General features: G+C 41.8%; 2 protein-coding genes across 8 annotated transcripts in view; one reads left to right on the forward strand and one right to left on the reverse strand.

The window, feature by feature from the left end:
- fat1a (FAT atypical cadherin 1a) overlaps nucleotides 1-12,179 on the reverse strand; it is a 154,035-nt gene extending 141,856 nt beyond the window's left edge. For all 5 annotated transcript variants that reach the window (XR_007429458.1, XR_007429457.1, XR_007429456.1 and 2 more), the window contains exons 1-2: nucleotides 12,057-12,179; nucleotides 7,024-10,315 (exon numbers count right to left, since the gene is read on the reverse strand). Coding sequence is in view for 1 of the 5 variants with exons in the window: in XM_049472205.1 (XP_049328162.1) it covers nucleotides 7,024-10,285 (3,262 nt within the window). In the remaining 4 variants the exon portion in view is untranslated. The remainder of the gene's footprint in view (nucleotides 1-7,023; nucleotides 10,316-12,056) is intronic.
- The window catches only part of ptpn9b (protein tyrosine phosphatase non-receptor type 9b), a 659,505-nt gene that overhangs the window by 171,609 nt on the left and 474,822 nt on the right, over nucleotides 1-13,074 (forward strand). The gene's annotated exons all lie outside the window — the stretch shown is intronic.

Below are 13,074 nucleotides of genomic sequence, written 5' to 3' on the forward strand. Positions count from 1 at the left end.
AGTGACCACCCCTGAAATGTACCAAAATCCTGGAATGTGCCATCAGTCAATCATCTCAAAGAACGGCTCAAACTCCTAAACTGATGCAAACAGCAAATAGAAAAATGCAATGCATGTGACCGTGACCGACTCGAGCCGAAGTAAACAGTCAAAATGGAGTCAGCAGTAACAGCCATTCGCTTAACGTACATGTTAACGTCAATGCAGTGGAGGCAGTGGCAGCAAATTTAGAAGCAAATTATCATGAGAGCAGAGGCGAGAGAGAGGGCAGAGATTTTAATGATGGGGCTCGGTGGAGTCACGGCAGCTCCCTCATTGCTGTCGCTCATTTTCTCCTTTTCCTCAGTGCTCATTTTAAACCAATATTGAGTTTGATCGACGTAAAACTCGGATGGATTCCAATCTGGCTGCTCAGACTTCTCAGAGTCACACTGTTGTTTATTGGATGTGTCTAATTTTTTTAATACCACATATAAAAGTGACCCAAACTGGAAACTAAAAATTGGTCAAATATCACATGCTTTATATCCTTCACCATGCCATGTGAGAAAAAAGATCAAATTTAAAGCTATTTTTACATGCAAAGTAAACATAGGCTTGCTTATGTGGTTTTTGATATTAAAACAAGATCTACAGTAGAGACACTAAGACCTAATTCACGCATATCTGTGTATTTAAACTAAAAAAATATTAGTTTCCATCAAAAAATTCAAAAATCAGTTTCTCCACATAAGAACACTAAATGGCCTAAACAAATCTAAAAACCTAAAAACGTCACAATGTTTAATGGCCAAAACTAAACTACAACTAAAACTAAAACCTGTGTTAAACTAACACTAAACTAAAACCTTATGGTTTGGTATTCAGTATCTATTAATTATGTATACCTACTAATTATTCAGTATCCACTTATTATTATACAAGTACCACCTGTGTGTGTTGTACCCATTAATTAATTATGTATGTATTAATTATCAGTGTCTACTAATTATTTAGTACATACTAATTATTAAGGATCTACTTATTATGTACCAAACACTTATTGTTCAGTATTTAGTATCTATTTATTAATTATGCCATACCAATTAATTAATTACTCAGTATCTACTTATTATTATCCATGTAACTAACCTACTAATTAATGATGTATCTATTTAGTATCTACTTGTTATTTAACAAACACCTTTTAGTTTTTAGTATTAAGTATCTACTAATTGCATCATATCTACTAATTACTCAGTAATTACTTATTATTCAACAAGTACTAACAATAAAGTACCAAGTAATTAATGGAAGTATGTAGTAATTATTTAGTATCTACTTTTTTTTAACAAACACTTGTTGTTTAGTGTTTTGTATCATCTTCTGAATATGTGGTACCTAAATACCAATTACTAAGGTCTACTTATTTTTCTGTTTAGAACCTACTAATTATTCGGCATCTACATATTCTTTCTAATTATTACTACTATTTATCCAGTGGTTCTTAATTTTCAGCAACTATTAAGTATTTCTTTATTATTTAGTATCTGATTAATACGTAACGTGCATTAATTGTTCAGGTTTTACTAATTATTGAATAGTTTTATCTGCTAATACATTTATAAGCATTAGATTTGTCCAAAATAGACTATTAAAATATTACGCAACTCGTCATGTGAAGTATATGTGCCCGCGCACATTCCTTTTGGGATAAACTGGTTTAGTTATTGAGCTCAAAGGTTTGGTATTGGTATATTGTGTTTAATGAGTATGTGAGTTTTAATAGGCGCTGTTTACCTATATTTCCTGTAAACGATTGCAGTATAATTTCTATTCAGAGCAGCATGTTTAAACTCATCTGCGCAGTTCAGCCATTAAGACTCTGCTAAAGCGTCTCCGTGCCCGACTGTAGCGCTCCCTGTGATTTGCGAGGTGTGGTTTGGATCAGCCTTTTCGCTTGTTCTTTTGCCACGAGGGCATTAAAGCAGTAAAAGGCGCCAGATTCATTGCGTGGCTCCGGCAACATCAATCAGATCTGCGGCGAACCCTTTATCCTGGGCGAGTGTGTGAGGCCTCTATTAACTCAATTACTCGGGAAGCAGTGTCTGAACACACTCACACACATCAATCCTGGGCCTAACTCACACACACACACACTAACACACACACATGCACACAAAATCAATCCTCTAACTGGCGCACCAGTCCGCATGCTCACGCACAGCGGGGCTGAAATTAGCCTGGGTCCTCTCTCTGAGGCTCGACATGCCCCCCAGCTATCAGCGTGTTTGTGCAATCTGGAGACGGTAAACATCACCGCCGGAGACTCGCACATTTGGCAAATCTCCGGCGGCGTCAGGAAGAACGGAAAATAAAAAGAAAACAAGAGACGGAGACGGAATCTCGGACTAACAATTTTGGGTTAGCAGCGAGGCTAATCTTATCTCTGCCGCGCGGGTACAAATTAGCGAGCTTTTCCTGACGCAGGCAAAGCCAAAGAACGAGCGTCGACATGGTTTTTGAGGCAGGCATTTATTCTCCTCCTTAAATACACCCCGAGGCAGACTAAATATAAAACAAGTACAGCCACAGATCCCTGACTGGAGGAGCCAGAGAGCCACAGATGTTGAGCTAGCGCTAACGGGACACTGTAGGCTTTCGACTAGCCTATAAGATTTTGAGAGGGTTTAACAAATACACAAACAAATAGATTATTTCATTTCATTCAGATTATTTTCACACCAACATTTGTCCCTGTTCTAAGAAAAATAAACAGATCCCAACACAGAAACCTCTCACAAGCAGAACCTCTCATAAAAGCAATGCTAATGTGGCTAATTAGAAGCTAACACAATTGATTCTTAGCAATTTGCTAATAAGTGTCACCATTAATCATCTGTCTTAATGAGCTCAAACTTAATATAGACTTAATATAGCTAGTAAACAGCAAAAGCTAACAGCCCAGTAATTAGCACTGAGCTACATCATGCTTTAAATATTATCACATAGGTACTCTAAACTAGCTACTAAAAAATGAATTGCCCTCATTTCAAATGCATCGATCTTGCAAAGACATGGGTTTTAAGTTTGTTTTGTTTGTTTCGTGTGTGCACAAGTTACAAAGCTAATGTAGCTATTGTAGCTGAGTAATGACAGCTAGTACTCTAATAATTAGCACTGTGCTAATCGTTACCCACTTTAACGTAGCCTACGCTATATGGACAAAAGTATTGAGACATGGGACATTTATATGGTTCATTTATATACTTTGAAAACAGTTTTAAAGTTTTAAAGTCTATCCTGCTTTTGTTGGAACGATTCTTTTCTTTCGTTAAGAGGTTTTCTACTAGATTCTGGAGCATTGCTTTAGAGGATTTGATTGGACAGCCACTACTCACAAAGCAAGCCCAGAGGTGGTGAGTTTGGAGAGGTTCAGGCAGCCCCAGGCCGTCAGGCCGGCTTATTAAAAAGCAGTTCGGTGCAGTGTGTGTGTATTTGTTCCTGTTTTAATGACCCGTTTTAAGCCATTTTTTAATGCAGCACTGAGGTTTTAATTCTGTCAGTCTGCTCTAACAAAAACTGAGCTGAGCTGAATGCCAAACGACGCTCTCCTGAGACCTGGTGCACTACTAAGGGTGTAGAAAAGCGCACTCTCTCTGGCTGTATGCTGCTTGGCTTCCTTCGCTTGGCTTCTCTGAAAACGCAGTAAATTATCTGACACTCAAAACTGCCAAGTTCTTACAGTAATAGTACTGTAAACAGCTGCCATAGTACTTTTTAATGACTTGTTTATCCACAGATCCAGACGGTGATTTTGGTGGTAATAGCACACAGCATTACAATACACCGAATACCAATACACCAGCGCGACAGCTTCGGCCTCTGCTGAGATTGATTCCTGGCTGGAAATGTAATCTCCAGGCCATTGGTGGTAACTTTAGCCCTTCCCCAACCATTCACCATTCACAGCGGAACCCCCACCCCCTGATGTCTAATCACCGTCCCACAGGGAGAACTGTTCTAGCCCCAGGCCTATTTACTTTGCCACCAGCCCTGGCCGTGATCCAGAACAATGGGGCTCAATGCGAGACCAATGCAGACCCAAAATCTGACAGCACTCATAGATCACGGGGGTCACGGAGGGCGGAAGACCAGGTCAGGTACTCCTGGTGACCTGCATCTTTTTTTTTAAGGGGTTAACGGCGGTGCCGGCCAGACTACGACTCGAGTGTCAAGCTTGCTAAATATATACCAAGCTGAGCTGTGTCAGCAGGCGACACACACTGATTTGATTGGCTATCAGCACACTAAAGAAGTAATATGGACAACAACATGGACAGATTATTAAAACTAAACTCAATTTAAAAACAGTGGCTAAAAGTGTTATTTAAACAAAGTAATTTGACGTGAGTTTGTTGTGAAATGCACTATTTTAAAGATACCTAACAGCAGTAGGGCTGCAGCGATTAGTCGATTTAATCGACAATGCCGATTATTTAAATTTGTTGACTACAAATTTCATTGTCGACTAATCGTTAATTTGTAACAGTACCACATTGGAGATGTTACACAGGTTACACTCAACTTAGTTTGTTTCTCCAAAAGTGCTCAAACTCAACAGATTATATATTTAATCACTAAATATCAGTACTTTCCTTGTTTAAACAACATCTGAACATTTTAAATGCCTTTTAATGTCATTTAAATCATATGTTCAGCTCTTATGTTTTATTTTCTTTAGATGAGAACATGGCAGAAATAATCGCTGACTAATCGACTAAGCGAAAAAATAATCAATATTTTAAATTGACCTTTATTCATTTCATAAGCCATCTCTTATAGTTCTAAAAAGTGTTCTAAATCACTTTAAATTAGCAAAAATTAGCTGTTACTTTGCCTCAATGGCTCTAGTACTACTGTTTTTCCAGTGCAGTGGGCAGCTAGGGGCCAAGCTACTGTTTTATTGGTTTATAAACTTGTTGATTGGCTGGTTTATATTTTATTCTGATGGACAACAACTGCAGGATCTGAAAGGGTTAAGTAGTAATGGGACAATCCCCATTTTTTAGTTCAGATCCGATTTGATACACAATTGAAACCGATACAATATATATATACAGCATATATGTATATGGTGGAAGGATATATGCTAATGACTGAATTATTAAGCAGTTCATACCTTCACTCTGATAACTACTCTACATTCCTGTCACAATTAACGTTAGTATTATAAGCCCCCAAATAAACACAGTGGGACAACAAAAGGTAAACTAAACCAAACTGTTAACAAATCATTTACTGTAGTTTCTACTTCAGGATCATAATAATGACTGAACAATAAGCCTAGGTTTCAATGGCTGTAATAAGTTGAGAAACACCAGACATATAGACATACATGTAAAAAAAAAGAAAAAAAAAAGCAGAAAATCAAAAGCACTGATAAAAGCCACACAAAGAATGCTGAACTTTAAGAGATTTAGCGTTCCAGACTAGCTTAATCACGTCCCTGCATTCTGGGTTGGCGGCCAAGTTTAAACCAACCTCAACTGAGTACTAAATTGGATCAAACCAACAAAATTTTAGGCCCACATGAGGTCCTTGTTCCGCTGTCCCGGGCCCAGTGTAACCTCCACTTTCCTTTTACAACACAGCGCAACAACAACTCTGAACAAAAGAGGCGCAAATGATCAATAACGTCCCATCATCTGAATGAGGCAGAGCACAATCTCCATAATACTGGGGAGAACACAATGACTGGCAGATGGTCCTGGAGTGGAAGAGCCCCACGCCAGCGCATCCTGTCATGCTAAATTTACCAGCACAGAAAGTGAGATTTCCCTACGGGGGGATGCCTAGCAGCCACCGCTAATTTATCTACATTAATAAAGTGGCCCTTCTCCACCCTTAACTAAATGACTTCAACTAAAATGCTTAATTCAATACATACTTTTTTTTAGTTTGAGGGAGTTTAGAGTAAACTTTTTTACACAAATAGAAATAAAAAGTGCATTGTGCAGAGCTTTAGCATGCTAAAAAGCTTTATGTTTTATGTATAACATTTTCACTGACCCATTTGTACATTAATTATGTATGCCGCAGCACCGAAATACATTTTTGTAGAAAAAAAAAGGCAAAGGCAAAAGCCCACATTAGGCACCAAATTAGATTCAGTATTCAGTACATATTAAAGAGGAGCACTAGCTCTATCCTGTTACTGTAAAGCTTGAAAGACTGGGTGGGCAGTCCTACACTGAGTCCAGCGACCGTTGGAATTCCAGACTGCTTATTTTAAGCTTTTCTTGGCACAGGTGCTTGCAGTGACTGTGGCCAGCTGAGAGAGGTATTAATACATTCTTTGTGTAGGCCGTAATTAGGCCGTATCTTGACTTTTGCTACAGAAATGGGTTCGGTTCAAACGGCAAAAGCTCCTTCATGCAAACTTATAGGGTAGACCAGTGAGGCGCAAAAAGCCGTTGGCCCAGATACTCACTCAATCGCTGGTGCAGTTTGAAAGTATGTGGAGAATGGAGGAGGAAAAGAAGGGAAAAAAGAAGGAAAAACGTAGGTGGGTTGAGAGGGAGCATCGGGAAGGAGGTGGGGGAAGTGCACAGCAATCCTCTTAAAACCAAGGCAACTAGCTTGGAATGTTTATGGCACGTCTGAGAGACAGCTGCTCCATCTGTTCCTGCCATCATTTCTACCTCCTTCCACCAAGAAACCGAAAAAAGCTACTCAACAAATTCCTGCCAGCTCCAACCTGCAAATGCACCTGACCAACAATGAAGCAGAGATATTTCCGGCCTTCCTACGCACAAAATCTGTTTGCCACTTGCAGCTTCCCCAGCTGCACGTTCTGCAGTATCACTGCTCAGATTCATGCATCAAAGATATTTTGTCCATGAAATATTCATAGCTAGACAAAATAAATAAAAGAACCACTCACGCCCCCTTTCCACATTCCACATTTGAGCTGGACCAAAGCAAAAAAAGCCTCCTCAAAGCAAAGGAAGCGAAAAGAAAGAAAATGAAAAAGCAACTCACCAGTTTCTTCATCGATGGCGAAGATCCCCAGGCCAGATCCTTCCCTAATAGAGTAGCGGATCTCCCCATCTCTTCCGCTGTCCTCATCCTGAGCCGTGACTTTCATGACCGATGTTCCAATTGGTACGTCCTCTTTGATAAATCCTTTATCCACAAATGATGGAAACCACGGACGATACAGGTTCTCGTTCACATCCACCACCTCCACCTCAATGTGGCAGGTTGAGGACAAAGAAATGGGCTTGCCCTTGTCCTTGGCCTTCGCCACAAGGTTGTAAAGTTGCTTTTTCTCGTAATCCAAGTTCTGCACGATCCGAACAGCACCGCTGAGTTTGTCTACCTCAAACTTCCCGTCGCCATTGTCCACGAGGCTGTATCGCACCTGGCTTGAAGGACCAATGTCAGGGTCATGAGCTTCCAACCACATGATGATGGTACCAATAGGTAGATCCTCACGGACCTTTACCCGATAGCTAGGAGGGATAAATTTGGGGGGATTGTCGTTGACATCTTCTAATGTGATTTTAAGTGAAACTGTGGATACTAGCTGAGGTTCAGCAGTAGCTTGGTCACGCGCTGCAATCCTAAGCACAAACGCAGGTTGTGCCTCGCGATCTAGCGGCTTTTTGACCGTAACAACTCCGGTCTCCTCGTCAATGGCAAACTGATCAGTGTCTGCCAGTATAGAGTACTTGATAACACTGTTGTCCCCAAGATCCTTATCTTTAGCCTCAACCTGTATGATCTCAGTGCCCACAGCTGTGTTTTCACTAATTTCTACTGAATAAGAGTCTTGGAGAAACTGTGGGCTGTTGTCATTTGCATCTGTAACTTTAACATCCAGCAGGCGTGAGGAGGACTTCTGAGGTAGTCCGAGGTCGTACACAGTAACATTGAGCGTATAGTGATCAGCCTTTTCTCTGTCAAGTGGAGCAAATACCTTAAGCCAACCATCATCCATATCGACGACAAAGCGACTGTCTGTGTCTCCTCCTGATATGACATACACAAGTTTTCCATTGAAGCCGCTGTCTGCGTCTGAAGCACTCAAATGCACAATCCGAGCACCCACAGGCAGGTCCTCCTTGACCTCAACCACGCTGGGGAAGGAGTCTGCAAACTGTGGTGCAAAGCGGTTGACAGCATGAATGTCTAGGAAGTTCTCATCAGGTTCCCCTTGGCTGTGGATCTTGCTACCTTGTAGAAGCTTTTCCGCCAGCATAGTGGCCACACCAGTATCAACACAGCTGACTTGAACTGGTTTGCGTGCTGTGATGACAGTTATGTTCAAGAACATTGGAGGAGTCTCGTGTTCGCCGTCGCTGGCTGTGATTTTTAAGCTGTGGAAGGAAATCTTTTCCGCCTCGCCCTTGCTAAGGGGCTGCTTCAAAGACAGCACACCTGAGTTGGGGTTCAACTCAAACAGATTCAAGTCGTTGCCACCCTTTATTACATATCTAACTAGCTGAAGTTCATCAGCATCGATGGCCGACACAGTTGTGATCTGCTCTCCTGTGCCGTGGTCCCTAGGGATGGTTACCTCACAGTCCACGTTTTCAAACAGAGGCTTGTTGTCATTCAGGTTAATGAGGGTGATCAGGACCTGTGTCTCCACCTCGCGACGAAAAGGTTCACCCCAGTCTGAGGCTCGCACACGTAAATTATAGATCCTCGGCATAAGCTCGTAATCTAGCTGCTCTGAGGTACTGATAACTCCAGAGAAGTAATCGATAACAAAAGGCTGGGGGTTTACATTGGCTATGCTATATGTAACATAGCCATTCTCTCCACTGTCTAAATCAGTGGCCTTTACTGTTACCACACTCGTACCTGCAGGCATGTTTTCATCAACACTGACCTTGTAGGACGACTGCTCAAACTCTGGGGCATTGTTGTTTACATCAATCACATCGATGATAACTTTAGTGGCTACTTTTCTGTCACTAGTAATCACGTCTAGTTCGTACCGTGGCAAATGATCAGCATGGATAGGTCCAGCTGTTGTGATTAGTCCAGTGTCTGGACTGATTACAAAGAGATTCTTGTCTAATTTTTGTTTGAAAGTGTACTTCAACTGGGGGTACTTTGGCACAGCTGTGACCATCACAACAGGTGTGTGTAGTGGAGCAAATTCACTCACATTCACCCTGTAAACACCCTGCTCAAATTTCGGAGGCCCTACTTTAAACTGTGGGGATGTAATATGAATGACCTTAGCAGAGGAAAACTGAGGTGGGCTGCCTTTGTCCTTAGCCTGCAGAGTAAGGTTGTAACCATAAGGTTGACTGTCCCAGTCAACTTCCTTCACTGCTTTGATTTTGTACTCCTTACTGCCAGGACTGGTCCTCATAGCTCTAAACTGCTGCAAAGGGTCTCCTGCTACTACGCTAAGAGAGGCGATCTCACCATTAGCTCCCTGGTCGTCATCCTCAACAGTCACTACAGCATAAGTCGGGTCTTTTTCATTATCCGAAGGTGCTAGGGTCACTGCAGTGATCACTGGAGCATGCTCGTTAGCCTGCTCAACTCGTACCGTTAGTTTAGCCATGCTACTAAAGCCACTACTCCCATAAAGCTTCATCCCGCGATCTACCGCTAATATTTCCAGATCGTACTGCTTCGTCTCGGAGTAATCTAGCTTTCCAGTCAGGGTAACCACACCGCTTGTTGGATGGACTGCAAACATGTCGGTCCACTCCCTAAAGCTGTAGTAGTACTCCCCGTTCGTACCGATGTCAGCATCCGTTGCTGTAACCTTGGCTATGCTGGTGCGGATTGCCGTGTTCTCCGGCAGCGAAATGCTGTAAGAGGTGGGAGAAAAGAGTGGCCGGAGATCATTGGTGTCCAGTACCTGAACCCGGACCCGCGTCCGTGCTTCAGCGTTAGAGTTCCTTTCCACAGCCTTGACTGTGAGAACGTAGTGGTCGCGTACTTCCCGGTTCAAAATGGCACTGCTGCCTCCTTTGGTCCTTATCCGCAAAAAGCTAAAGTCTCCCAGTTGATATTCCTCAGCTTTGAAAAGGTTCTCGTTGTCGCCCGACACGATCTTGTACCGTATTTCCCAAGACGGGTCTGTGATGTAGATGCCCATTTTGACCGGGCTTTCCAAGTAGGTCTTAGCAGCAGAGTTCTCAAAGATGGTCGCATTGTAAGAAGGATGAGTGAAGTGTGGGAGAGACGTGGTGTCCAGCCCTTGGTTCTGGGCACAGCTGCAGAGGAGCAGCAGCTGCACCAGCAGCAGTGAAGTCGCCCGGCTCTGCATGGTCTTCACCAGCGATCTTCACCAAACCACCTGCAGGGAAGAAAGACACTGGGATGAGAAGAATGTTTTGTAATCAAATATGAGAAGTGCAAGAATTCTGTCTACAGAAGTGAATAAAACACAATTGATTCACTTTAACTGTCCAAGTCCTACATATTAGAACCACTTTATATAATTTCCTGCATTCAAACTGGTTTAAAATGATTTAAACACAAGAGTACATCAATATGACCATAATTCAGTCCAGTCTGGTGTTCTACCTTCTATGAAACACCACGTAAACCTGGCAATTGTCTGCTGGGTTAAATAAGGTGTGCACAGCAAAATCACCAAACTGTGCCAGAATTCTAGGAGTTCTCCACCTCTAAATTATGGGAATTATCTACCAAAAGCCACAACAAATTCCAAAGACTCAAATTCAATCAACTAAGCTCTAATGCGAACTCTGTAGCGGCTTGTAGAAATTAATACCAGATGGTCAAGCAAGTGCTACATGCTGTACAATCAATTTCTTGGCATTCATAAACCTTTCCAGTGAACACCATGAATGTTAATGGCAGATCCTGCCTGGTGGAGCAGATATGATTAGTGTAGCCGAGAGCGGAGTGGCAGCATTGGTTTCCTGCCTGCCTGCTTTTCCAGCTTCGCTAGTCTCAACAACAGACGCCGTGAAGGAACACAGCGTGAGTGATTACCGGCAGCCAACCCTGGGAAGATGGGAGCATTTGTCTTAGATATACACAAATATACACATTCCTCCGGACACTGTGTGTATAAGCTGTGCTGAGATTCCTAATCTTCCGACCTTGTTTAGCTTGGAACTATGAAGGGATCCCTGGAGATACTAGAAAAAGGGGAATGAGGTTACCCTCCATAAAAATCGATTCCAGCAGCACATTTTATACATTCTCACACATTCTGATTGGGAAATTATGGACTGCACAAAGAGCTCATCACTGGTCTAAACTAAGCTGAGAATGAATTACAAGTAGAATAGTGCTGCCCAGGCTATTCTTGAGGTGTGATCTGGACTTCACTAATGTCTTAAGCAAAAATATAACCAATCAGTTTGTCTGATTTTGCTATTTATAGGTATATGTTTGAGTAAAATGAAAAGTTGTAAGAGTTCAGAAATCAATATTTGGTGGAATAACCCTGTTTTTTAATCACAGTTTCCATGCATCTTAACATGTTCTCCTCCACCAGTCTTACTAACTGCTTTTGGATAACTTTTTGCCACTCCTGGTGCAAAAATTCAAGCAGCTTGCTTTGATGGTAAAATCAATTAAACTCTTTTTTTTGCCAGACCTGTACATGTATCCACGAAGTCCTTCTGGCTTTTGATCTTTAATGTGCATGCAACATCTGAATGTTTGGTGACAAAAGCAGTGCCCCCATCCCCCCTTCACTCTCTACGGGCCAGATGCATGGGGTGCTGGGTGGCGCACGAGCCAACAATAAACTCGGCCAAAAACAACCTGGACTGTCCCAAAAGCAAAAAATAGCAGTAGAAATAATGTTTATATGATATTTAATAATAGTAATGCTTGTTTTATTATACATTATTATAACTGCGTAAAATCAGTTCACTTTAACCATCCAAAAGTTCGAGCGAGTCCAACAGAAACGGCGTTCATACAAAAGCAATGCACGGAGCTCGTGCTCGGAAAGTTTCCGATGCATTTCGGCAAATCTCTCGCGTTTATAAACTACTTTTTACGCTTTTAATTGGTTAAAAAATGCATACAGTAGTGATAAAAGTATCTCATACCTCTTCCAGCTCTACCGGCCCTCGGTCGGTGGTTTTTCCTGCAGTTTATAATTTCCACATTTCAGCATCGTACCTTTTCCGCTGCTCTCCTCGCGCACACTAAACCAACTCACGCGCAGCTCGCTCCCTCTCTCTCTCTCTCACACACACACACACATTCACAGTATCCCTCCGCCCTACCGGACCTCCTTCCCGCTGGAATGAATGTGGAGCGTGTGAGCAGGAGGAGCGCGCGGCGCGGAGGGATTTTTTTTATTTAGCCTCTGAAGTGATTTGTGGTGCTCTGAACTCAGTACAACTCAATACAGTACAGTAGGAGTAAATTAGCTAGCCTAATTTAAATAAACACATTACAATGATATTAAAGTATTAGCGACGTATATCGATCTCTAAAAACTGAAGAAAAAAAAAACATTAACAGCTTTTCCGTTCCACCTTAAACATCAGTGGACACCAGCGCTTTGTGCGGCGGCGCCTATCGCTGTTTAAGGTGGACCGCAAAGTTCTCAGGCTGGTGTGAAGTGAAGCGATGAAGGAGAAGGAGGAGAACGCCGATAGCTGCAGGGTGCAGTGTGTATCAGCGCGCCGACAGGGGGCGCTCCAGTTGCAGCTCTGACACAGCGCCCGCGCGCGCGCATACACACACACACACACACACACACACACACACAACGTACAGTAATTATACAATATTATTATTATGAATATGTATCTTATGAACAATAATGTTCACGCAAACAATATTAAAACAATGATAACATTATTGTTATTATTATTATTATTAGTAGTAGTAGTAATAGTGGAAGTAATACTGGTATTATTATTACTATTAGTAGTAGTAGTAGTAGTAGTAGTAGGAGTAGTGGAAGTAAGACTGGTATCATTATTAGTAGTAGTAGTAGTAGCAGTTGTTATAATAGTAATACTGGTGGTAGTAGTAATAGTAATTAACAATAGTTATAGTAGTTACAATAGTGGCAGTATTACTAGTAGTGATAGTAGTAATAGTACTAGTATT

The sequence above is a fragment of the Astyanax mexicanus genome, chromosome 25 (genome assembly GCF_023375975.1).
Source record: "Astyanax mexicanus isolate ESR-SI-001 chromosome 25, AstMex3_surface, whole genome shotgun sequence".
Lineage (NCBI taxonomy): Eukaryota > Metazoa > Chordata > Actinopteri > Characiformes > Acestrorhamphidae > Astyanax > Astyanax mexicanus.